At 42.1% G+C, this 27477-nt stretch overlaps 3 protein-coding genes across 5 annotated transcripts; 1 reads left to right on the forward strand and 2 right to left on the reverse strand.

Annotated features, from left to right (window-relative positions):
• Nucleotides 1-6686: 6686 nt before the first annotated feature.
• Nucleotides 6687-8670, reverse strand: LOC135563954 (zinc finger protein 596-like). The gene has a single exon (XM_065008022.1). The coding sequence runs from the start codon at nt 8577-8579 to the stop codon at nt 7515-7517; it is 1065 nt and encodes a 354-aa protein (XP_064864094.1). The 5' UTR covers nt 8580-8670; the 3' UTR covers nt 6687-7514.
• LOC135559463 (zinc finger protein 658B-like) lies at nt 8579-9623 on the reverse strand. The gene has a single exon (XM_065008023.1). It carries the CDS (start codon nt 9620-9622, stop codon nt 8675-8677), a length of 948 nt encoding a protein of 315 aa, XP_064864095.1. The 5' UTR covers nt 9623; the 3' UTR covers nt 8579-8674.
• A 6181-nt stretch (nt 9624-15804) lies between these two features.
• LOC115106648 (ras-related protein Rab-5C) lies at nt 15805-27099 on the forward strand. Of its 3 annotated transcripts, XM_029629584.2 has the most exons (7): nt 17111-17206; nt 17890-18028; nt 19735-20061; nt 21835-21986; nt 22188-22310; nt 25723-25816; nt 26238-27099. In XM_029629584.2, the coding sequence occupies exons 3-7, from the start codon at nt 19896-19898 to the stop codon at nt 26363-26365; spliced, it is 663 nt and encodes a 220-aa protein (XP_029485444.1). In that variant the 5' UTR covers nt 17111-17206; nt 17890-18028; nt 19735-19895; the 3' UTR covers nt 26366-27099. The 3 variants fall into 3 exon arrangements, with proteins under 3 accessions (XP_029485445.1, XP_029485442.1, XP_029485444.1); XM_029629585.2 differs by lacking the exons at nt 17111-17206; nt 17890-18028 and adding an exon at nt 15805-15828; XM_029629582.2 differs by lacking the exon at nt 17890-18028 and having other exon boundaries at nt 17102-17206.
• The last annotated feature ends 378 nt before the right edge of the window (nt 27100-27477 follow it).

A 27477-nucleotide genomic window follows, 5' to 3' on the forward strand; every position in this document is an offset into this window, starting at 1 on the left:
AAACACTCATCACACAGACCTGTTTCATGTCTCCCTATCATCCATAATGTGGCATTCGTAGTTTACCTCACACAACTTCCTCTCTCCTACATCCAATACTCCCCACCTCTTCCTTAATTGACTGGTGTACGCAGTACAATTGCCTCCCCTTACTACTGGCATCGCACAACCTTTGCCAAAGGTCGAGCCCTTTTACCCAGATCAAGGACTTCCCTGCGGTACCTGAATATCTACCACCTCTCTCCTCACCGCACTCTTAGCCACCACATCAGCTTTCTCATTACCCTCCATGGGCGGGAAACCAGCAAAAGCTTACCACCACTCCCATCCTCTCCAATCCCATTAACAGCACCATCATCTCCACAAACAAGTCTCCCCTATCCGACCTGCTCGTCTTCACACTGCTCAACACTGCAGCTGAATCAGAGCAGATCACCACTGAGTGGATTCACCTCCTCCACCCATCTCAAACCTATAATCATGGCCAACAACTCGGCCGGCATACACTGACACATAATAAGTTAACCGCTTACAAACTCTAACATTGAAATCTTTGATATACACCCCTGACCCCACCCCAGCCTGGATCCTTTGAACCATCTCTATATATCCTTAAAAACAAATAAAACTGATGATCTATGTACAGTATCTCTCCACACACCGTCTCACGTCCTCACCTCATTCTCTCCTACGCTCAATCATATCCACATGTGGTTTCGGAAACAGCCACGGAGGAACGTTCCCCAATGTAATTCCCGGCCTTATCTCTCTCTCCCCCAGTCCATATTCTACCACTTTCTGCCCAATTGTCTTCTCGTACTCCCTCTGAATACCCACTCCTTGCTCCCAGCATTCCCCAGTAGCTGTGACTGCAGGATGTCCCTCTGAACTCCCTTTCAACCTCGCCCAGCAAGATTGTCCGTCTTATCCTCAGTGGCAGTTCCCCACTATCCACCTGCAATGCCTCAACAGAGGTCATCCTGAAGGCACCCACACACAATCTCAGGGCCCTTAACTTTATCCTATCCAGGCGCTGTAGTACCGTTTTGGCTGCCGATCCATATACCAACCACCCATAACCCAAATATGGAACCTACCGTTTATTTCTGTCTTATTATTTAAATTTGTTTTGCGGATCGCAACCAACCTGAAGGTGCTTACATCGCCAGCTAGTGGAGTGTGAGGTTGGTCACGGCCTACCTACATTAAATTCTCTTCATTATTCCTGTTACAAATGTTTTATTATTTTTTATTATTTGCACCACAGACTAACTCTACACCTATATACCACTATTTCATTAAAACAATTACAAATCACCACGCCATTACATTTTCTGCAGTAAAATGTTGTACACCAAGTTACTTCTCCCCAGCTGCCACGTACACTCATTAAAAACCCACTACCACATTCCACTACTTTGACACTATCTGCTCCTGCACCATGCCAACAGCCTGGGAGGACAGGACACCATCCTTCAACACACCCTGTAACTCAAATCTGGTATGCCCAAATACTTCTCTACAGCTGCCACCACTTCTATTTTCTGTGATTTACATTCCATTTCTGCAGTACAGTTGATAACCATTGCTATGAATGCTAAGAAGCAAACATTACTGAAGCATAAATAACTCCCTCAGTCCTGACACAAATATACTGCTCACTGGGATCCTCTAAGTTGTAAATGAGAACTTGTTCTCAACTAGCCTACCTGGTTAAATAAAGGTGAATTTAAAAAAAAAAAAAAAAAAAAAGGATCCCTCACCCTTGACCCATCCTCCTCTACTTTCTTCATTGCCTCAGCATGCGAAACCTTCAGCACTACTCTGACTCTGGCCACTTCAACCTGCCTCTCTCGCCCCAGACACTTCCGATCCCCAGCAGCATGGGCACCCCTACAGTTGACACGCTTTATCCACCGAAACTACACAATCCTCTCTTCCATGCCTTCCTGCACACTTCCCACATCTTGGAATCACCCTCCTACACACTGCTGCGCCATGACCATAAACGTTGCACCTGAAACAGCACTGAATTCTACACAAACGCTCAAAAAGGATAACTGATATATCCTAACATGACTGTCGTGGAGACTCTGACTCAAAACTCAAAAGGACTGACAATGACTCCTATGAACCTCTGGAATTCTCAACTTCAATTGCTCCACCTCTATAATTAACCCTACCCTAGAAATCACTTAATGGTACCCCGTTCCTAAAAGCAAAGCAAGAAAAAGATCGAACAGATCACCCAAGTTGTGTGACACGGAGCGCCTTCTCCCTCTGGTCAGAAGAAACACAAAACAAATATCACAAGTCCACTACAGGTTACCGTCACTGATTCAACTGAACCAAACTCCTTTCTCATCCACCCAGAAACCACAAATGGATCCACCAAAAGGCAAGGGTCCACTTTCACCAAAAATGTCACTCCTACTGGTCCACAGACTTTATCATGTCTGGCTCCATTTTTCCTCAACACACATCTTCCCACTACACTTGGCTCTTCTCCTTCTTCCTCACTGTCTATAATCACATCTATCCGTTCACCACGCTCTTGCAGCGCCTTCATCCGCTACATTGCTTGCAGAGCACGCACTGATGGCAATTTCTCAAAAAACCAACTTCTGTTCCTTAGCCCAGTTCACGAGTACGGTTATCTCTGACCTCTCCGTGCTTCCTTCACCTCCACACGTTCCGTCAAAGGACCTCTACGCCACTTTATTCTGTTACCTAATCCTCTATTTCTATTCAAATAAAGCCCTACAAACCTCACAGGTTTTTGTTGTTGAAATCCTTCGAAATAAGTAACGTCCTGTAGTCTTTATAAGTGACTAATGAACATAAAACGTGATCAAACTTCTTTCTTTTTTTTTTAGAAAGGCAGTTCTAACCTTGAATATGTCTGGGCAAAGTGTTAAGAATAGGAGAGCCATCTATTTTATAGTACACTAGAGCACAGCAAACATGGGCCAAAACAGTCTTAACATAGCTGTGTGCAATAGTGCAAACTGTCCACTAGATGACAGCAAAGGGATCTCTCACGACCCTACAGGAAAGGTGAGGAAATCCTTATCTTCATTTAAACCAGGGTACTTACTTTTCTAATTGAGGCTGGAACATGATCAATAACCATAGCTTGTAGGGAGGCTAGGTTGCCATGGTGTGGACTAATTTGTTATTTAGGGTCAGACATCTCTTAAAGATGGTGGCTCGGGGAAGACTTTGCGTAGTAGTGTATCACATTGGATGATTCCCCAATTCTTTTTAATGATTATGTTTTATGTTCTCTGCTTCAGTGCTGTATTTTGTAACAAAGTACACTCTCTCTGGTGCATCCCGAGGCACTCCCCTTCACAACAAGTTCTCTCTGTCAAGTCGTCCGGTCCTTATGCCTGCATCTTTCAGGACCTGAGCGCTGTAGCTCCGATTCAAGAAGCGATTCACCAATTCAGCAGATTTAACACCGTATAGTCTGTTTCTTGATCGCAAATTATGCGGACTCTTTGGAATTGGTTATATGGAATGTTCACTTTAGCCTTTTGGGGTGGAAGCCGTTTGCCCTCAGAATGGTATTCCCATCTGTAGGCTTCCTGAAGATTGATGTGTGCAAACAAACTTTTGTCATTATTACTGATGTCAAGGTCCAACAAAATGAATGATATCCTTGCTGTACTCCAGTTAGTTTGATGTGAGGGTTAATGCTGTTAAGGTATTGGTGAAAGGAAATGCGATCATCTTCTGAGCCAGACCAGAACAAACATCAATATAGCATTCTCACCATATAATCCGGTCAAGGAACTGGTTTTTAGAAGGGTTCAAAATGAAGTAATTTACCTAAGTATAAACCAGTGTAGGAAGGGCTGTAGCATGCTCCCATGGCACATCCTTTTGACTTGAATAAAAATACGGCCCTGAAAGACAAAGATGTTATGATTGAGTCCATTCAGTCAGTGAGACAATGAATTCTGTGGGAGGCATCTGTCTCAGGCTGACTACTCAAGAAATGCTGCATAGCTGCCAATCCGTGTTTATGTTCAATGGTGGCGTATAGAGACTCCACATCCATGGTGGCTAAAAAAGGAAGCTGTACGCATATTGTTCAATTCCTTAATTTTGTTCAACACATCAGTGGTGTCTTGAAGATTGGGAGTGACAGCAGAAAAGGCTTAATAAAGTAATCCATGTACTTGGAGATGGGCTCTGTCAGACTTTCATTACCACTAATGACCGGTCTGCCTGGGAGGTTTAAGATTCTTGTGGACTTTCGGAAGAAGATAAAAAAAAGAAGCCAAACACGGACTGCCATTGAAAATAAATTTGAACTCATTGTCTGAAATGTAGCCATTCTCTTTAGCTTCTGTGGGGATCCCTTTCAATTCAGTTTTTAGGTCCTCTGTGTGGTTGAAGATAAGAGATTGGTAGAATTCATCATTGTCTAATTGACGGCAGGTTTCTGTCACATGCGTTTAACCTACACCACTGTAGTGCCACCTTTGTCTGCTTTTTTAACCACAATCCGTCCATTTTTGGACAATGACTCAACTGCATCATTGTATTGAAATAACTCAGTAGCACCAATACTATCCAAAACCACAAAGAATACACACACTCTTATTGCTGATATTTATGTGGAAAATCTTTAAATTTGTACACATACAAAATAAATAACATGGAGGGATAACCAAATTGACCATTGTGTACAAAATAATGGGTTTATTTCAATTAATCTTCGGCACATATTGCAGTTTGTAAATTCTATTCACAATGGGTTGCTGAAGGCTAAACTACACTGCTCAAAAAAATAAAGGGAACACTTAAACAACACAATGTAACTCCAAGTCAATCACACGTCTATGAAATCAAACTGTCCACTTAGGAAGCAACACTCATTGACAATAAACTTCACATGCTGTTGTGCAAATGGAATAGACAACAGGTGAAAATTACAGGCATTTAGCAAGACACCCCCAATAAAGGAGTGGTTCTGCAGGTGGTGACCACAGACCACTTCTCAGTTCCTATGCTTCCTGGCTGATGTTTTGGTCACTTTTGAATGCTGGCGGTGCTTTCACTCTAGTGGTAGCATGAGACGGAGTCTACAACCCACACAAGTGGCTCAGGTAGTGCAGCTCAGCCAGGATGGCACATCAATGCGAGCTGTGGCAAGGTTTGCTGTGTCTGTCAGCGTAGTGTCCAGAGCATGGAGGCGCTACCAGGAGACAGGCCAGTACATCAGGAGACCTGGAGGAGGCCGTAGGAGGGCAACAACTCAGCAGCAGGACCGCTACCTCCGCCTTTGTGCAAGGAGGAGCAGGAGGAGCACTGCCAGAGCCCTGCAAAATGACCTCCAGCAGGCCACAATTGTGCATGTGTCTGCTCAAACGGTCAGAAACAGACTCCATGAGGGTGGTATGAGGGCCCGACGTCCACAGGTGGGGGTTGTGCTTACAGCCCAACACCGTGCAGGACGTTTGGCATTTGCCAGAGAACACCAAGATTGGCAAATTTGCCACTGGCGCCCTGTGCTCTTCACAGATGAAAGCAGGTTCACATTGAGCACATGTGACAGACGTGACAGAGTCTGGAGACGCCGTGGAGAACGTTCTGCTGCCTGCAACATCCTCCAGCATGACCGGTTTGGCGGTGGGTCAGTCATGGTGTGGTATTTCTTTGGGGGGGCCGCACAGCCCTCCATGTGCTCGCCAGAGGTAGCCTGACTGCCATTAGGTACCGAGATGAGATCCTCAGACCCCTTGTGAGACCATATGCTGGTACGGTTGGCCCTGGGTTCCTCCTAATGCAAGACAATGCTAGACCTCATGTGGCTGGAATGTGTCAGCAGTTCCTGCAAGAGGAAGACATTGATGCTATGGACTGGCCCGCCCGTTCCCCAGACCTGAATCAAATTGAGCACATCTGGGACATCATGTCTCGCTCCATCCACTAACGCCACGTTGCACCACAGACTGTCCAGGAGTTGGCGGATGCTTTAGTCCAGATCTGGGAGGAGATCCCTCAGGAGACCATCTGCCACCTCATCAGGAGCATGCCCAGGCGTTGTAGGGAGGTCATACAGGCACGTGGAGGCCACACACACTACTGAGCCTCATTTTGACTTGTTTTAAGGACATTACATCAAAGTTGGATCAGCCTGTAGTGTGGTTTTCCACTTTAATTTTGAGTGTGACTCCAAATCCAGACCTCCATGGGTTGATAAATTTGATTTCCATTGATAATTTTTGTGTGATTTTGTTGTCAGCACATTCAACTATGTAAAGAAAAAAGTATTTAATAAGAATATTTCATTCATTCAGATCTAGGATGTGTTATTTTAGTGTTCCCTTTATTTTTTTTGAGCAGTGTACAATGCTGAGAAGTAAATGTACTGAAACAGTCATTTAAAAAAAACATTCTCTCTGCATGTAAATACATTCAAGTCAAGAGAAAATTACCAGTGGTGGACAAAATACACAATTGTCATACTTGAGTAAAAGTAAAAGGTACCTTAATAGAAAATGACTCAAGTAAAAAGTCACCCAATAAAATACTACTTGGGTAAAAGTCTAAAAGTATTTGGTTTTAAATATACTTAAGTGTCAAAGGTAAAATGTCATTTCTAAAATATAATTAAGTATCAAGAAAGTAAAAATCATTTAAAAGTGCTTATGTTAACAAACCAGGCAGCATGAATTTCTTGGAGATTTATTTGACGCATAGGCAGGGGTACAATCAAACATAATTTACAAATGAAGCATTTGTGTTTAGTGAGTCCGCCAGTTCATAGACAGGTGGGATGTTCTCTAGATAAGTGTGTGAATTGGGGCATTTTCCTGTCCTGTTAAGCATTTAAAATGTAACGAGTGCTTTTGGGTGTCAGGGCAAATGTATGGAGTAAAAAGTACATTATTTTCTTTTGGAATGTAGTGAAGTAAAAGTGGTAAAAAATATAAATAGTAAAGTACAGATACCTAAAAAAGACTTAAGTATTACTTTAAAGTATTTTTACTTAAGTACTTTACACCACAAAAAATTACATGTGGCATGACTAATAAAACAGAAGATGCGTAATTGATTTGTAGGACAGGATGAACACATATACACCTGAGGCAGTAATGTTATCAATTCTCCACGAGGAATACAATCTAAAACGACACATTCATCATAATAATGAGTCAAAGTAAAAGTCATTTGCAGTACTAAAAGTAAATTCAGTAGAAAAATTTGGTGAGAAGGGGTTGCTGGTGTTACTTACTGGATTCGAGACCAGGTCTCCTGTGCACCACAAGACTGTTAGCCTGCTGAGCTTAAGCCTGCCCATCACCTTGTAAAACCAAGTCTTCAGGTCTCAGGCTGGGTTACTTAAATAGGAAAATGTACACACAACAGCTGGACTCAACTGACTACTCACTGTAAAAAAAAAAAAAGCTTTTGCACATCATACACACCGTTAAAATGTTTTGTTTTAAAACAATGTTTTTTCATATGTCTTTGCAGGTGTTTTTTTGTAAGATAGCTCAACTTGCATAAAGTGCATGCAAATGGAATGGCCGACCTTCTGTATGAATCAATCGATGGCGTTTCAGACTCCGCCTTCTGCTAAAACCTTTGCCACAGTCTCGGCAAGGGAAAGGGCGCTCTCCTGTGTGTGCTCTCATATGTTCTTTCATTCGAAACAGCATCAGGAAATCCTTACCACATATTTCACAAAGATAGGGTTCCTGAGTGGGGGGTGTATCGGAGGTTATAAGGTTTAAAGAGCTGTGGGACTGTGGAATCTCTGTCTCACTCTCCCTTGTTGCCAGAGAGCTGCTGCTATCTGATGGATCAACATCCCTTTGGTGCTGGTTTGGATCGACTCCCTCATTTGACTCCCTCAAGTCTTGCTGTGGTCTCTGAAAGCACTCTTTTTTATGCTCCCTCAAATGAGAGTTCTTTATGAAATTTCCTCCACAGCCCAGGCACTGGTAAGGGAGCTGGCCATGTTGGGATTTGAGGTGCTTTCTCATAAAAAATGTACTGTCAAAAGTATTGTGACACAAGCGGCATGTTCTGGCTTTGACGGACTCCTTGGGTTGGAGACTTGGAGTGGGATGGCGCTCTTTCCTATGTGCTTTGAAATTAATCTTCCTCTTGAAATTCTCTCCACAGCAGAGGCATTGGTAAGGGAGCTGAGCATGTTTGGAATTCAGGTGCGTTCGCATTAAAGCTATACTGTTGAAAGTCTTGTGACACAGACTGCATGTTCTGGCTCTGAAAGAGTATCTTTGATTGCAACGAACATTGGAAGTGTTGTGGGGCTGGGATGTCTCCATCTCCTCCTCAAAAGATGGTGTAAACGTGTTAACCTCTTCCAGTTGAGCTGCCTCCTCACGAGCATACTGCAGATGTTTCTGTAAGTTCTCCTGATGTTCAAAGCTTTGCAAACACTGGGTGCACTGGTAAGTGCATGATCTCCAGTGTGCTTTCAAATCGTGTCCTTTAATGAATGTTTTATTACACATCGAGCAAAAGTGGCACCTCTTTGCAGCTAAGCACACTTCAGGTTCTTTCAAATTAGACCTTTTCTCGTGGGATCTCATGTGTGCGGTCAACCCCCTTGCTCCAATGAAGGTCTTCTTGCACAGAGAGCAAGAGAAGAGCTTTCTCACTGCCAAGCACACTTTTTTATGCTCCTTCAAATTACACCTTTCCTCAAACTTTTCTCCACAGCTGAGGCAGGAAAACATTGTGGGCAGTTTTTCTTATGTTCCTTCAAATGACATTTCCTCTTAAAATGTTCTCCACAATCGCGGCACTGGTAAGGGAGCTGATCATGTTGGGATTTTAGGTGCTTTCTCATTAAATATGGGCTGCCGAAAGTCTTGTTACACAAATGGCATGTTCTGGCTTTGGATGACAGAGTGGGATGGCACTCTGCCTTATGTTCCCTTAAATGAAACTTTCTCTCAAATTGTTCTCCACAGTCAAGGCACTGGTAAATGAGCTGATCATGTTTGAAAATCATGTGCTTTCTCATTGAATATACAGTATAGAAAGTCTTGTGACACACGTGACATGTTCTGGATTTGGAGGACTGTCTGGATTTGGAGGACAGTCTTGGAGTGGGACAAACTTCGGAGGTTGTTGGGCTCAGGGGTGAAGTGCCATGGGGCTGGGATATCTCTATCCCATCCTCAAAAGATGTAGACATGTTAAGCTCTTCAAAAGACTGGTAAGGACTCTGCTCAGTGTGAGATCTCATGTGTGCCATCAAATCTTCTGTGTCAATAAAATTCTTCCCACATAAAGAGCACATTTTGACACGCTTGCTTCTGTTAGATTTCCCCATTATATAGGATGGGTCAGGCGTCAAAGAATACTGAGGTACACTCTTTATCCTCAATGTTGGAGAGGACACAGGTAACGGCATATCAGCAAGGTCAAGTCTGTGCAGCAGGACTGTGGGCTGAAGGAACAGACAGGAAGTAGATAAGCTAGAACTCTCCTGTACTTCCAGTTGGCTGCTGTGAGGGTTTCTTTGGATTTTCAGCCTACTGTCAGTTTGAGGTTGGTGAAAATGGCTGTTCATTTCTGACTCGTTGACAGATGAGGCAGAGCTTAGAATGTTCATAAACCCCTGCATAGGATCTGACTTGATCTCTGTTTCAAAGATTTCAACTGTTTCTAGGAGCGAGAGTGACAGCGAGCTTTGGTTGTCACCCGAAGATAGAGGTGAGGACAAGAAAACACAAGTCTATATCAAAACATGCAAGTCAAACATTAGAAATTTTATATATCAAACCCAGATCCTACTTTTGTAGTTTTAGGACACAAATCAATGTCTTGACATTCACAAGGATGAAAACCTTAACTCCCTTTTTACATGTATTGAAAGCAGTAACTCCCTTCTATGTACTCTGAACATTTCATGACTCTAGGACTAAGAAAATGTATTCTAAATAGCTTCTGAAGATTCATAATTTTATGTTTGTTAATGATAAATTATGGCATTTTTTTCAATTTTCTGAAATAATCTGTTTTGGAGATAGAGGTTTCCTTCCGACAGCGACAAAAAAGCTCCACGTAACATAAATACAATGGATAGCGTTCTTTTAATTTTCTAAGTCTACCTCTTACCATTGTTGTCCAGATGTCTATATGGCTTGTGGTACTGGAGAAGGGTCTTCAATGGCTCAGGGTGACACACTGACTGCACGCACTCCTCTAGAACGGAGTGGTCCGGTAGGAACCATGCTGCAGTCTATTGGAAAGAGGAATGACTTTAAAAGAGCATTAGACAAAAGTTATCATATGCATGCATAGTTTTGTATAAAAACATGCATGAAAGTAGGCTGATGGTAATAACATGTTAGTATGGTACCTGATGAAGGGTTGGTGTCGGAAGCAGCTTCTCCAGCCTAGAAAGGAAGTCCCACACCAGACTCTGCAGTGTGGACTCATACTTGGGTCCAAATTCCTCTAGAAAAACAGTCTAAGAAGTAAACAAGAAGAAAATGGTCCATGCTTTGAGTAATATTTTATGTTAACCTACTCCAAGTGAAAGAAAGATAGAACGCCACGTCTTTCTGAATAACTTATCAGCTACACAGTCAGTGACAACACCGACCTGGAAAAAGTGTTCCCTCTTAACCGGGTCTTCCAGCAGGCTTTGAATCAGCTTCAGGAAGTTGGATTTTGATGCCTCCACCTCTGGATCAGGAGTCTTCAGCAAGCATTACACACAGTCTCAATTTAACTAGCCAATGTATACCACCAGCAGAGTTATCAGTCATGATTGTACACTGAGTAGCAGCACTCACCTCATTTTTACTAGGAGTGATGATACAGGTCCTCATCCTGTTCAGGTGTGGCTGGATGGTCTCGGGGTCGACTAGCTGATCTGTACGACACAACTCCAGAACCAGCTGATAGAGTGAAAATTCAATAAGTTACACATGCAAGTTAAGAGACTGTATGCATTATACGCCCTGTGCTACCCCATCCCTCCTCTCCTTTTCCATCCATGCCATCTCTCACCTGTGCCCGCAGCCCCATGATGAGTTGGACTCGCTCTCTGTAACTCATCAGATTAGGAACTACCTCCAACACAGTGGTGACAAACTCCTCCACCAAGCCATAGTCCATTATGTCTCTCCGCTGAACAACTTGCCACAGAGCTGCAGACGCCAGACGCAGTGGAGGAACAAAAAGGAGCAAATACGACAGTGGAAGAGGTCCATCTACACAAAGCACAAATTCAGAAAGTTAGCTTGATGACAAAGACAACGTTAAGTAGATCCTAACAATGTCAACAATATTAGGTGGCCCTAACAACGTTAACAATGTTCGGTGTGCAAGCAGTTATAGGACTATTTGAGCTATGTGTGAAAATGTATTGACAAGTCCACTGATAGATTACATTTAATTACTATGAAGTGACATATTGTTGTTGTTTGTACTATGGCCTTGGTCGAAAAAAAAAACACCTTTAACCTAGACTATAGCTAGTGTATAATAAGTGGTACTACACAGTAGAGGTCGACCGATTATGATTTTCCAGCGCTGATACTGACACCGATTATTGGAGGACGAAAAAAGCCGATACCGATTAATCGGCCGATTTTTATATATATGTAATAATGACAATTACAACAAGTCTGAATGAACAATGAACACTTATTTTAACTTAATAAATAAAATCAATTTAGTCTCAAATAAATAATGAAACATGTTCAATATGGTTTAAATAATGCAAAAACAAAGTGTTGGAGAAGAAAGTAAAAGTGCAATATGTGCCATGTAAAAACGCTAACATTTAAGTTCCTCGCTCAGAACATGAGAACATATGAAAGCTGGTGGTTCCTTTTAACATGAGTCTTCAATATTCCCAGGTAAGAAGTTTTAGGTTGTAGTTATTATAGGAATTATAGGACTATTTCTCTCTATACCATTTGTATTTCATTAACCTTTGACTATTGGATGTTCTTATAGGCACTTTAGTATTGCCAGTGTAACTTCCGTCCCACTCCTCGCTCCTCCCTGGGCTCGAACCAGGAACACAACGACAACAGCCACCCTCGAAGTAGCGTTACCCATGCAGAGCAAGGGGAACAACCACTCCAAGTCTCAGAGCGAGTGATGTTTGAAACGCTATTAGCGCGCACCCCGCTAACTAAATAGCCATTTCACATTGGTTACACCAGCCTCATCTCGGGAGTTGATAGGCTTGAAGTCATAAACAGCGCAATGCTTGACGCACAACGAAGAGCTGCTGGCAAAGCGCACGAAAGTGCTGTTTGAATGAATGCTTACGAGCCTGCTGCTGCCTACCACCACTCAGTAAGACTGCTCTATCAAATCATAGACTTAGTTATAGCATAAAAAAACATAGAAATACGAGCCTTAGGCCATTAATATGGTCGAATCCGGAAACTATCATCTCGAAAACAAGACGTTTATTCTTTCAGTGAAATACGGAACAGTTCCGTATTTTATCTAAGGGGTGGCATCCATTAGTCTAAATATTCCTGTTACATTGAACAACCTTCAATGTTATGCCATAATTACGTAAGATTCTGGCAAATTAGGAGGGCCAAACCAGTGTTGCCAACTCCTCAGTAAGGAAAGTAGCTATTGGCTGTCCTAAAAGTCCCTGGAAGTCACTAAATGACGCCATCACCTAATTTGCATAATCGGCCATGTGCATATAATTGTGATGGACGCTGTAGGAGAGAGGAATAACGTCGTAGGAGAGACAAGTGAATAAAAAACACACTAAATATGTCTAGAACTACAAATGAACTTTCTTCTGTCGATTCTTGGGTTTTTTTACGTCACAATTCCAACCCTCATTTATCCGGGCTTGGGACCAGCAAAAGTGACCCAAAATATTTTTTTTGTTTCGTTTTCTTAATTTGGTTTGGTTTTTAACCTTGTGGTACACTTAGGAGCCTACAACAAGTCACAGTAAAACATGAACATTTTTAACCATAACATTTTTTACATTTGTTTTATAACAATCTAAATGGACCAAAAAGTGACAATAGAAAAAACTGTCAATGACAATGTGAGAAGATTATGGTAACTAGTCTGGCCCTAATTCAGGTTATTTTTTTCAAGACTCCCCTCCACACACACACACACACACACACACTGTGCTGGCTCACAGAAAGAGTGGGTCATCGTCATTTTGGTCAAGGCTCTCTATGGCAGGTTCAGCAACTGAGGTTCAGCAAGGAGCTTGGCTATTTTTTCTATTTCTCCAAGGCTCTTGTGCTTTAGTGTCCTCCACATTAAAAACTGACATGTCCTGCAATTCTTAAATGTTGTCGGGCAGTCTCATCCTCAACTCATTAGTGAGGGAAATGGTGAAGGCTACACACCGCTTTCGGGCATTGTTTCCATCCTCAGGCGCAAGGTGGAGCTCAGTTGCCTTTGACTCAAAAAGGTAACCAAGTGTTATGCACGCCTCTATGAAGAGGGAACGCAACACCCTGCTACAACTAAACTCTCCGTGAAGTGAAAAAGGTATGGACTGTAGATGCAAGTAAGAATGACAACAGGCAGAATGTGGTACCGTTTACAAGGACATTATTCCTTCACACGGTAATATGGGGAAAAGGGGCTGGACGGAACCAAAGCAAAGAAAGTAAATCTCAAAGCCCCCCCCCTCTCCTATCTTACCTGCCTACCCACTACTTACCTAATTTAGCACCACCTGGTGCCCTAACCAAAATACAGGGGGTGGTCCGCCCAGGTCTTACCTAGTGTGCCTAGACAGCGAATATGCTACGGGTATATGTATGCCCGTGGGCCTCTTGCCTAAGCACTCCCTAGGTGCCTTCCCCTTCCCCCTTGGGAACAAATGAAACAGAATATTAAACAATTTCACAAACAAACTAAGAAACAAAGGACATCAAATAAGCTCTATCTGAGCAACAAACTCACAAAACATACCAACTCTCAGCAAAATCTCTGCAATGACCTCCCAGAAAAATCTCTTGCAAATCTACCTCCAGCAAAATCTCTTTCCTACAAAATTCTCTAGCAAATCTACTTCCAGCAAAATTCTCTCTCTCCTGAACAGAACACTGGCATTTATATATCTTCAGATGGAATGGGTCATTGGAGACAGCTGTCTTGACGAGGGGGCGGGGTCAGCTCTCCAATTAGCCATGGAGTCGACCAATCAGCTGCTTGAGGGATTTCAGGAAGCCATTTTCCTGAAATAAACACATGCAAATACACAAACTACAACACATAAACTGGGGAACGTAACACCAAGGTACGGTTTGGACTGATGTATCCATCTATTGGCCCTTTGAGTACATCAACATTTGCCAGTGGATTCAGCACCCTGCTGCTCACAAACTTGATCAGGCTAACCAAGCTGTCAAGTAGCTTAAGAGGATCTACTTGCTCTCCCTCAAAAGCCTTGATGGCTAACTGTTCCTCAACCAGCACTGACTTCAAAAAAGTCAGATACAATGTTTTGAGGATCACTTTACATGGAGTATAAAACCTCAGCCATGGACTTGGTGATTGCGAAATGCAGCCTAAGCTCCTCCCACTGGTCCAAAATGCATGAAACCGCAGGTTCAATGAAGAGCCAACGTGTGGCACACACCTTGGTTATCTGTAAAGGTTTCTCCCCACAGTTGATAGTCTCATATATGGCCATGTAGGCCTCTCTGCGCTTTGGAGACACTGAAAACCAGTTATAAGTCTCTCGTACCAAGTACTCCACACTACAGGGGATGGTGTCATTGGAAGCATGACTTACAGCAAGCTGCAGAGAGTGGCGCACACAGCGAATAAGAACCAGATATGTGAAGCCATACTCCTCCTTCAGCACTTTATGGACCCCATTGTTAATCCCCATCATAACAGAGGCATTGTCAGTCCCTATCCCCAGGAGTTTCTTTTTTAAGACAACACTTCGAGGAAAGCCACAACAGCAGGGGCTATAGATTTGGCATCGCCTCCCTCCAACTCAATAAGCCCCAGAAATGTTGATACAATTGTCTGCTTGGTGTCACTAAAGTACCTTATCACAACCCCCAGGTACTGAGAAACACTTACATCTGTGGACTCATCGAGGAGGAGGCTGAAACGCTAGTCACCCACATCTGGGAGCAACTTTTTCAGAAAGTATGGTGCTAGAACACCATTAATCATTTCTGTGCACTTTGAAGTGGGTAGCAGCAGTGGAGTCTGAGAAAGCAGCTCTACATGCTTCCCCAATGTGATCACATGCCAGCATGGAACAGTGTTCAGCGATAGCTAATGCCACGGTGGTCTCAGTCTTTTTTGCAGTCAATTTTTTTAACCATAAATGGCAGGCAGCTTGTTTTGGGTGGAACTGTTATAAGGCTTTTGCCTTTTGAGTATGTTTTGAGTTGTCATGCGTTTTTTTACATCACTAAGTTTGGCGTAGAAATCAGCCTTACAATACAGGCAGTATGTCCGTGTATCATCTCCAATAAACGGCTTCAACCAGCCTTCGATTTCAGGGTTTGATTCCCACTCCTTTCTGTATTTTTCAGTGTACAGTTTAGACTAAGACATGAAGAGCTAGCCAGCTAGATGTTTAGCTTATGTCACAGAGAGGCACACAAACAGTGGACAAGGTGAGTAAGTGACTGAGTCAAATGCAGTGATTTATTTTAGACAAAAAACATTTTACATCCTGCCCTGAATGTAAGCCAGGGTGGGATCAGCCAGTGGTGGCTTCTCCCGCATGCGCGATTCATTTGCAATCTGGATGAGGGGTGAACATCTCCTGCTCTGACTGCTGCGGGAGGACTGGGCCCGCCTGTGAGTGCTTTGGGACAGTGTGGGGCCCACGGAGTAAGAACAATACGTGCTATCACATCAGAGTCTCCAATAACACCAGAAAAAGTTGCTAGATTTGTCACTAGTCAATTTTTTTTGAAAATGTGTCTCTAGAGGGGTCTGAATACTGCTAAATATAGCGACAAAGTAGCTCAATTGGGAGACTAACTCTGCTTACACTGAAAGCAAGAGAATTAACACAATTGCAGGCACCACATTATATGCAACGCAGGACAAGCTAGTTAAACTAGTAATATCATCAACCATGTGTAGTTAACTAGTGATTATGTTAAAATTGTATTTTATAAAATAACTTTAATGCTAGCTAGCAATTTACCATGGCTCCTTTCAGTCTGCACTCGTAACAGGTGGTCAGCCTGCCACGCAGTCTCCTCGTGGATTGCAATATAATCGGCCGTAATCGGCACCCAAAAATGCCTATTACACAGTATGAAAACTTGAAATCTGCCATTCCGATTAATCGGTCGACATCTACTACACAGTTGTTAAAGTAATGTGTGACACTCGTTTTTGTTGGTGCATAGCTAGTTCTCAGACTGTAGGTTGCATTCTACCTTCTTCTCCCTTCAATTTTAAGCCATTAGCTTCTCTTACGACTGCCTCCTGTGAACGACAATTCCGACGCTTTGTTTTAACGTTTAGACACGTCAATAATCATAGCTTGTTATATGGCTTTCGAAACACATGGCCCTTTCGTGATAGGTAGCTAATTGCACAGGTGGTCGACTCTTGTCTTTCGTAAACAAGCACTGTAACATGGAGATATATGGCCGTAAGGTGCGTATAATTTGTATTATTTTTTATTATTTCTTGCTGATATGAAAGATAAGGTCCTTACGCTTCCAAAACCGTACCGCAAGCGACGAGTGTTAATGTGCAGATTGAACTTCCGGACTCTTCACAAAATTCCCCCTTAGCAAGAAGACGCTTCGTCCAATGAGTCATTGTGTAATGTAACATTAATGGAACAGCGTCATGGACTAGTGCATAGCTAGCTAACTTAGGCAACGTTCGTTAGTTTTTTGGAAAATATCTGCAGAGGTGGCCACTGCAACAACTGATCCCGACAGGCTACCTATCCATTTACCTTCTTCCTCCGGGGGCTGATTTTGCATTTTGAGGTTCCGGTGTCAGTGTACGGTAGAGTCAAGACTACCTAGGCAGCGTGTTTTGCAAATAAAAACCTGAGCTTTCTCATCCCACTACTCCAGATTCGAGAGCCTCGTTTCAGGAAGGTGTGTGTAACCCGGATGTTCAGTTACACAACGCGGAAATACAGGATAGAGTCGTTCGCCACACCGATAAGTGAAACAAACATAAAAAACAGTCATTTGAAAATTAAGGGCAAATACTACGACTGGAATCTAAATCGGTAAGAAAGAACACATTTCCCCTCTAAATAATAGTTGATCATATTTGTGTACCGTCCTTGTATGTGTTCTCTTTTTGTTATATTGTTTAAACAATATTTTTTTAACTGCATCGTTGGGAACGAGATCGTAGTAAGCATTTCACGGTAACACCTGTTGTATTCGGCGCATATGACAAATACGATTTGATACCTAGCTAGAGTAGTCAGCTAGCTAACTAGAAATGCTAGCGTAGTAGCGAGTAAGCTACTAAAATGAACCAGCCATTGCTGCTAGTCAACTATCTATGCATTTTCCACTTACTTACTGACTGTTGTTTTGTCATCTAAGTTAGCTAGCTAACGTATGACCTGTCTGTCATATGATTGTTGAACTGGTAGACTTTGTTGTACTCTTAACTTAGGCAGTGCACTGAAACTCAACGTCCTAGTTGTTAGTTAGCTAGCGAACGTTACGCCAGTGACAGCTTTTGGACAGACACCGTTCGTGAACATAAATATAAACGCAACAATTTCAAAGATGTTGCTGAGTTAGTTAATTTAAGGAAATCAGTCAAATTAAATGAATTCATTAGGCCCCATGTTGGTCACAGATACCTTAAAGGTAGATGCGTGGATCAGAAAACCAGTCAGTATCTGGTGAGACCACCATTTGCTTCATGCAGCGCCACATATCTCCTTTACAGAAACTTGATCAGGCTTTGGAATATTGTCCCCACTCTTTAATGGCTGTGCGAAGTTGCTGGGTATTGGCGGGACCTGGAACAAACTGTCATACACGTCGATCCAGAGCATCCCACACATGGTCAATCGGTGACATGTCTGGTGAGTATGCAGGCAATGGAAGAACTGGGACATTTTCAGCTTCCAAGAATTGTGTACAGATCCTTGTGACATGGGGCCGTGCATTATATGGCGGAGGATGAATGGCACGACAATGGGTCTCAGGATCTTGCCACGGTATCTCAGTGCATTCCAATTGCCATCGATAAAATGTGTTCGTTGTCCATATTTTATGCCTGCCCATACCATAACCCCCCGGGCTACCATGGGTCACTCTGTTACAACGTTGACATCAGCAAACTAATCTGCCAGGGACTGCGGTTGAAAATGAGCTGGTTGGCTAAAACCGGCACTTTTACTGAAACGTTGATTATTGTGCACTGTCCCTGTAAAAATAAACTCAAACCGCTCGCCCACACAACACCATACACATGGTCTGCGGTTGTGAGGCCGGTTAGACATACTGCCAAATTTTCTAAAACGACATTGGAGGTGACCTTTTTCTCTGACAACAGCGCTGGTGGACATGCTTGCAGTTAGCATGCCAATTGCACGCCCCCTCAACTTGAGACATCTGTGGCATTGTGTTTTTTGACAAAACTGCACATTTTAGTGGCCTTTTATTGTCCCCAGCACAAGGTGTACCTGTGTAATGATCATGCTGTTTAATCAGCTTCTTGATATGCAACACTCGTCAGGTGGATGGATTATCTTAGCAAAGTAAATGCTCACTAACAGGTGTGTAAACACATTTGTGTGCAAAATCTGAGCGAAATAAGCTTTTGTCCGAATGGAGCACTTCTGGTATCTTTTTATTTGAGCTCATGGAACATTGGACCAACACTTTACATGTTGCGTTTTTAGATTTTTGTTCAGTGTACAGAGATGGCATCAAACAGTAAAGTAAAGAGCAATGATGTAAATAAACCCTGGTTGGTGAAGCTATGTATTGGACATTGAGAGCCTTTGGAAGCCACCTGTCAGCCATATTGGCACTCCCCAGTAGGAGCAGTCCTCCATAGGAAATAATGGAATTCTATTCTACAAAATTACATGTATTTACGTATTTTTGTTGTTGTTGTTGTAGTGGTGAACATCGCATTAGTAATCCCCCAAAAATATAATTTAAGGAAGAACTGACAGAATATAATTTAAAAGTATGCATTAAGGTGTCTGTAATAGAATACACATGGAAAAAACAAATGTGTAGACACTAATAAATTCATTTTTATAGCTTCCTAAATATATTTTACAATGGTGTAGGAGTGCCAAGATGGAGGTGCGGTGGCGTGAACACAGTGCCCCGGCTCTATTAGTCATCTAAATCATTGATAAAGAGAGCACATTATAGGGACATAGTTTGTAAATGTTTTTTTAGCCAGCCATGCAAAATCAGACTGACAAGATGCACCCCGTGGAGGTATTTCTGGACATAGTTTATAATGCTTTGGTTGAAATTGAATAGGCCAACTGCCCACCAACACATTAACTGAAGAGGCTCTACTTCATATCTGCCAGTGTTTGAGTTATCAATATTGACACATCATGCCAGGAAGATAAGGTGGCCAATAGCAAGACCCCTCTCACACGAGGACCGGTGTGGTTTGCCTAACTTCCACTTCCACCTATACCTGCAGGGACTTTCCAGCCAGACTAACTGTGGTATTTTTTTAATGCTTCTACTTCTTGTCAGTAATCGTTTATCTATCTTTTCTCTGCACCATTGTCTGGTTTCCGGCGCCGATCAGCTCAGCCCTTCTAACCTAATCCCCATCTGTGCCTGTGTTATACGGATCCCAACCGCTGCCCCCACGCATCGGAATTCCACTGCTGCTCCAGACCCCCCCCCCCGCTGTCTCTCTTGGCGTGGCCAAGCCCCTCTCATTCAGGATAGCCTCTGCACAGCTCCATGGCGGGTCGTGGAGGACCGGCGCGACCCAACGGCCTGGCGGCAGGCAACAAGATCTGCCAGTTCAAGCTGGTGCTGCTGGGGGAATCGGCGGTGGGCAAGTCCAGCCTGGTGCTGCGCTTCGTCAAGGGCCAGTTTCAGGAGTACCAAGAGAGCACCATCGGAGGTGAGTTATTCACTGTGTGTATATATATATATTTTTTTTTTACTATTGTTTGTGCAGGCTATTTCTGGTGGTTTGATATGACCCACTGCAGGTTTCTCTATTCCATCAAGTGGTCTTTTATATCTGTGATATTTGGATTTACTAGATCTCATTGCAAGAATGGCATCACCATATCATGGATATTTAAAAACAAAGCAAATGAGGTCAGACAAAAGGAAAAAGTGTAGGGTTGACACAAATTGCATTTATTTAACCATTATTTGACCTTTTGTAATCAACAAGGGCCAGTTTCAGGAGAGGACGATGCTACTGTAGTGGAGATGCCATTAACCTCCAAAAATGAAATGGATTAACACTGTAGAACAGCATTTCTGCCGGATATTAGCCTATCGTATGCAAGTCACAATAGTAAGCTCCAGTCAACGATAGAGGGCACAGGAAATGACCGCAATGTTAGAATTGTTAGAGGGGTCAAAGATTGACATGCCTCGTGGGTCCTCTTCACTGCTGGAGAAATAGCATTTTTGAACAAGGCCCATCTTTCTTCCTCCCTTCTAGTAAGTAATCAATGATTTAATGACCCAGTCATGTCAGTGATTGGGCTCAATAAAGGGAGGTAGGAAGGAAGGATTGGAACGAGGCCATGGACTCTGCGCTGTCATGTGATTGTGGAATTCTAGTGTTTGTAGTTTACAGACATGGGATTAGCATTTCTCTTTGCAGTTCTGATCCGTAGAAGCAGCAGTGTTGTGCTCGTTAGGAACTTAATCCTCCAACCTGTTTGGCAGGACATAGTTAAAAATCACAAATGATACCAAAAATATATATATTTTTTCAAATGACCTTTCATAACATTATGATCCTATTACAAAGTCCCTATTTGTTGATAGTATCCATTTTATTATTATTTTATTAGTCACTGTTAGTCACTTAGTCACTGTGGACTATCAATAAAGTCACGTTGATACTCATAGAATAAAAATGAATTTTTTACAACTTCCTAAGTCTGAGGGTGGTTTAACCTTCCAGACTTGGAATTGTATCAATTTGCCACCCAGGGCTTTTACTTGCGACATAGTTAAATGCGCTAAAGAGGAACAATGGGTACATATTGAAGATGTGCATGCTCGTCCCAATCTTTTCACGTGTCTATTTTCAAAGGATAAAGCAAAGAAAATGAACAACTTCATAGTTAAGAACACTTCAACCACATTGAAGAAGATTTGAACGTATTCTACAAGAACTAATATCACCCCCTGAAAAACACAACCCTATGGAACAATCCCTGGATAGCTTTTCAGAATTCACAGATAAATTGTTTATGTGTATGTTTTGTATTATAAAAATAGAACCGTATCAAAGTTACTTTTTTTTAACGCCTCTGCAGGTTTTTTTTTTTACCTGTGTGTGTACGATTCAGTTCGTAGGCCTCCTCTAGCGTAGAGCAAATTGAGGAACTGCAACTGAAACCTTTCCCTACACTGGATAGGTTTTAAGTGCCCGTAATGACAAAACAAATGTTGACATTGAAGCGAGTGGGAGAGATAGACATGTCAACCCCGTGTCATGGCGCACTCAATTGCGGTGCAACGTTACTGATAGACGTGCAGGTATAAATGTATTAAGTGGAATAGACCTGCTTCTCTGTCATGTAGGAATAAAGTCTGCGCTATGTAAGACACCTCCGAGAGTCATGAACACCGCTCTTTTTCCTCCCCTGACATATCCTCTTAACTTTTCTTCCCTCCCTTCCTCCATCTTACTATTTTCCAGCTGCCTTCCTCACACAGACTGTCTGCCTGGACGACACGACAGTCAAGTTTGAGATTTGGGACACGGCAGGCCAGGAGCGATACCACAGCCTGGCGCCCATGTACTACAGAGGAGCCCAGGCGGCAATTGTGGTCTACGACATCACCAGCAGAGTGTGTAAAGGCTCTTTATCTGTTACACCTTACAACTGTGTAGGCAGGGCATCCAATTGAATTTTAATGACCAGTGAAACCAATAGTTTGGTTGTTTAAGAATATCAATTCTCAATGCTTTATGAACTTAGTTCAACTCTCTTACCCTGTCATAACCTTAATGTAAATGATGCATTCTGTGCCTTTTGCGTGTTTCATCAGGACACTTTTACGCGGGCAAAGAACTGGGTGAAGGAGCTGCAGAGACAAGCCAGCCCCAACATCGTCATCGCTCTGGCTGGGAATAAGGCCGACGTCGCTAACAAGAGAGCCGTTGATCTCCAGGTGAGAATAATTCCCACACTGTGTGTGTTTCATTGTTTGACAACATAACAAAACAGCTAGCATGATAATAACAACAAAATCAGATGCTGATGAATGAATTGTTAATTTTATTTTATTTTTGTCATAGTCCAAATGGTCTTCTACTATTTGGTGTGGTACTATGATAGTGTACAAAAAAAAAAAATAAATATATATATATATATATACATACATACAGTTGAAGTCGGAAGTTTACATACACCTTAGCCAAATACATTTAAACTCACAATTCCTGACGTTTAATCCCAGTAAAAATGTCCTGTCTTAGGTCAGTCAGGATCACCACTTTATTTTAAGAATGTGAAATATCAGAATAATAGTAGAGAATGATTTATTTCAGCTTTTATTTCTTTCATCACATTCCCAGTGGGTCAGAGGTTTACGAACACACAATTAGTATTTGGTAGCATTGCCTTTAAATTGTTTAACGTGGGTCAAAAGTTTCGGGTAGCCTTCCACAAGCTTCCCACAATAAATTGGGTGAATTTCGGCTCATTCCTCCTGACAGAGCTGGTGTAACTGAGTCAGGTTTGTAGGCCTCCTTGCTCGCACACGCTTTTTTAGTTCTGCCAACAGATTTTATTATAGGGTTGAGGTCAGGGCTTTGTGATGGCCACTCCAATACCTTGACTTTGTTGTCCTTAAGCCATTTTGCCACAACTTTGGAAGTATGCTTGGGGTCATTGTCCATTTGGAAGACCCATTTGCGACCAAGCTTCAACTTCCTGACTTATGTCTAGAGATGTTGCTTCAATATATCCACATAATTTTCCTCCCTCACCCAAGCCTCCCCCTTTTTCCTCCAAACATAACGACGGTCATTATGTTCAAATGGTTCTATTTTTGTTTCATCAGACCAGAGGACATTTCTCCAAAAAGTACGATCTTTGTCCCCATGTGCAGTTGCAAACCATAGTCTGGCTTTTTTATGGCGGTTTTGGGCTTCCTTGCTGAGCGGCCTTTCAGGTTATGTCGATATAGGACTCGTTTTACTGTGGATATAGACACTTTGGTACTCGTTTCCTCCAGCATCTTCACAAGGTTCTTTGCTGTTGTTCATCTCTAGGAGACAGAACGCAGTCTCCTTCCTGAGCAGTATGACTGCTGTGTGGTCCTATGGTGTTTATACTTGCGTAGTATTGTTTGTACAAATGAACTTTGTACTGTCAGGCGTTTGTAAATTGCTCCCAAGGATGAATCAGACTTGTGGAGGTCTACAATTTTTTTTTCTGAGGTCTTGGCTGATTTCTTTTGATTTTCCCCTGATGTCAAGCAAAGAGGCACTGAGTTTGAAGGTAGGCCTTGAAATACATCCAGAGCTACACCTCCAACTGACTCAGGCTAATTGACATAATTTATCAGAAGCTTCTAAAGCCATGACCTCATTTTCTGGAATTTTCCGAGCTGTTTAAAGACACAGTCAACTTAGTGTATGTAAACTTCTGACCCACTGGAATTGTGTGAAATAATCTGTCTGGAAACAATTGTTGGAAAAATTACATGTCATGCACAAAGTAGATGTCCTAAGTGACTTGCCAAAAACTATAGTTTGTTAACAAGAAATTGGTGGAGTAGTTGAAAAACTAGTTATAATGACTCCAACCTAAGTCTATGTAAATTTCATACTTCAACTGTATACACATACAGTGCTGTCGGAAAGTATTCAGACCCCTTAACATTTTCCACATGTTGCTACATTACAGCCTTATTCTAAAATGGATTAAATAGTTTTCTCCTCATCAATCTACACACTTACCCCATAATAACAAAGCAACAACTGTTTAAAAAAAGAAGTTTAACATTTATAAACTGAAAGCGCATTTACATAAGTATTCAGACCCTTTACTTAGTACTTTGTTGAAGCACCTCTGGCAGCGATACAGCCTTGAGTCTTCTTGGGTATGACGCTACAAACTTGGCACACCTGTATTTTTCTCTGCATGTCCTCTCAAGCTCAGTCAGGTTGGATGCGGAGCGTCGCTGCACAGCTATTTTCAGGTCTCTCCTGTTCAATCGGGTTCAAGTCCGGACTCTGACTGGGCCACTCAGGTCATTCAGAGACTTGTCCCGAAGCCACTGTGTCGTTCTCCCCAGTCTGAAGTCCTGAGCACTCTGGAGCAGATTTTCTGTACTTTGCTCCGTAAATATTTTCCTCGATCCTGACTAGTCTCCCAGTCCCTGCTGCTGAAAAACATTCCCACAGCATGGTGCTGCCACCACCATGCTTCACCGTAGGGATGGTATTAGCAAGATGATGAGCGGTACCTGGTTTCCTCCAGACGTGAAGCTTGGCATTCAGGGCAAAGAGTTCAAGCTTGGTTTCATCAGACCACAGAATCTTGTTTCTCTCGGTCTGAGAGTTCTTTAGGTGCCTTTTGGGGAAACTCCAAGCGGGCTTTCATGTACTTTTTACTGAGAAGCTGTCTGCCCACTCTACCATTAAGAAGAGTCTGGGTGGTTCCAAACTTCTTCTTTTGGTACCCTTCCCCAGATCTGTGCCTTGACCAATCCTATATATATATATCTATACACACACACATACATATATATATATATATATATATATATACACACATACATATATATATATATATATATATATATATGTGCCTTGTGTGTGTATATATATATATATAATCCTATATATATATATATATATATATATATACATATGTATATATGTATATGTATGTGTGTATATATACATATATACATATATACATATACATACACACATATACATACACACATACATATATATATATATATATATATATATATATATGTATATGTGTATATATATATATATATGTGTGTGTGTGTATGCGCACACACAGGGGTGTCATGCACCCCAAAAATGGACTCTCATGTTGCAGAAACATCTCAAGGATGCTCAATGGAAACAGGATGCACCAGAGCTCAATTTTGAGTCTCATAGCAAAGGGCCTGAATACTTATGTAAATGAGGTATTTCTGTTTTTTTAAACATTTTTAATACATTTGCAAAACATTTCTAAAAACCTGTTTTCCCTTTGTCATTATAGTGTATTGTGTGGCTTGAGGAGGAGAAATATTAATTTAATCCATTTTAGAAAATGGCTGTCACAAAATGTGGAAAAAGTGAAGGGGTATGAATACTTTCCGAAAGCACAGTATGTAAAACAAAAAATACTTGTCGTCCACATATTGTCATTTAGGGCCAGTTTCCTGGACACAGATTATGCCTTGTCCTGGGCTAAATAGCTTTTTATAGTCCAGGTCTAAACTCAATCTGTGTCCGGGATACCCCCTCCTTAGTGCTTAAGAACCTGTTATAGACCTGAATAATCCTCACAAATTCTGTAATAATAATATGATTGTCCTGTCTTTACAGGAAGCACAGGCCTATGCCGATGACAACAGTCTACTGTTCATGGAGACTTCAGCTAAGACTGCTATGAATGTCAACGAAATCTTCATGGCCATAGGTAAGGGCAACCATCTACCCAGTGAGTCCCAACATACTCACTCCAAGCACCATTGGCTTATAGTCCTCATTTAGTGATCACACAGAATGTATGATTACTATTCTATGGGTTTATCTCAATAGCCTAAATAGACCTCCACCCTTACATTGTTGCTACTTTGAAAACCCAGGTATAGGATGAATTCAAATTGGTGGATTCCTACTACATTGTACTTTTAATTTGTTATATAGAAAATGCTCTTATCCAGAGTGACTTACCGTCAATAACTACCAATACAATGCAAACAGGATAGGAATTGGCTTTCACTAGTCCAGATGGTGAGATCCACATTTTGGATGATCTGTGTATCTGTTACTTCTGGGAGCACATGAACGCAGCATTAATGGCCCACTCTACTCTTCTCTACTCTCTGTCTTTGTAGCAAAGAAGCTGCCCAAGAACGAGGCTCAGGGCGCAGCCGGGGCAGGGGGCCGGGCCCGGGCAGGAGTGGACCTTCAGGAGCCCGCCCCCCAGGGCCGCAGTGGCCAATGCTGTGGCGGGAGCACTTAGCCAATATCCAATGAACTGACTGAACGAGCCCAGAACACAAATATTATCAAGACAACCAATCACGGCCTAGAGAGTAACGATGCGGGAACCGTTCTCACCCCCCCCCCCCCCTCCCAATCAAAAGGAGACCCTTTATAAAATTATAAGCTAGAGAACTTCAGTGTGACCCTCTCACATACTCTCTATCCCTCTCTTTTACCCTCTATCTATCCCTCTGCTGTACCTCCCATCTTCCCCCTCTCACTTTAATCTAATACTAACTGGATTATGTCTTAACATTTTCTGTCCTTTTAAAAAAACATTTTGTCGATGGATCATACCAACTGCTATTAGCCTTTTTGCCCAGGTGGCAGGTGCATGTCGCAACGGTTAAGTTGTCTTTTCCTCTTAAAATAATTTTCTTCCTTCCATGTTGGTCTTCCATATCTGGAAGAGGGAAAATATGTCTTACGTTCTTTCTCTGGATCTGTCCATTTTGTAAATTAATATTAGCATTTGTTTATTATTACCGCTGTTCTTTTGGCACGAGTGGGGGATGATTATATAGGACACACCTAATGTGGTTTCCGACACGTGTGACAAATTAAACCATAATGCAGTGTGCATTTTTATCACCTAGTACACCAGACAGTCATTTTTAGCATCATGTTTTTGAATCTGTAAGATGAATGTAAGAATACATTGTAAGACCTGAGGGGGAAAAAAGATGGCAAGATTTTCTTGGCCAAAATGTACATTGTTAAAATGTTTATTCCCATTAACACAGTATAACAATCATTTGTTCACCACCAATCAAACACAAATGTTCTGTTGGGGGGGCAGCATGTGGTAGGCCAGCCTCTGACATGAGATTTAAATCATGTATATTGTTATCAAATAAACTTATCTTGTAGTTTGAGGTAAAAAAAAATACACTATTTGCTGAGTTGAAAGAGTAAGGAACCATGGTCCTTATTAGGGGAGAATTTAACATCGACCACAGCACCCCATTGAACACAGCCAACTGACGAACCTGTGAAAAAGACGATAAGTAAATTGAACCCTCTTCTACATCACATGAAGACTGGACTATTACAGTATGTCTTGCGCAAACCCCTGCTTTCCTTCCTTGA

This window comes from Oncorhynchus nerka, linkage group LG23 (genome assembly GCF_034236695.1).
Source record: "Oncorhynchus nerka isolate Pitt River linkage group LG23, Oner_Uvic_2.0, whole genome shotgun sequence".
NCBI classification, from domain to species: Eukaryota; Metazoa; Chordata; class Actinopteri; order Salmoniformes; family Salmonidae; genus Oncorhynchus; species Oncorhynchus nerka.

Coding starts and splice junctions, on each gene's coding strand:
- LOC135563954 (XM_065008022.1), bottom strand. CDS start 8,579: ATGAGATCCCACGAGAAAAGGTCTAATTTGAAAGAACCTGAAGTGTGC.
- LOC135559463 (XM_065008023.1), bottom strand. CDS start 9,622: ATGCAGGGGTTTATGAACATTCTAAGCTCTGCCTCATCTGTCAACGAG.
- LOC115106648 (XM_029629585.2), top strand. CDS start 19,896: ATGGCGGGTCGTGGAGGACCGGCGCGACCCAACGGCCTGGCGGCAGGC. Junction 20,062..21,834: donor CCAAGAGAGCACCATCGGAG/GTGAGTTATTCA, acceptor ACTATTTTCCAG/CTGCCTTCCTCACACAGACT. Junction 21,987..22,187: donor TCTACGACATCACCAGCAGA/GTGTGTAAAGGC, acceptor GTGTTTCATCAG/GACACTTTTACGCGGGCAAA.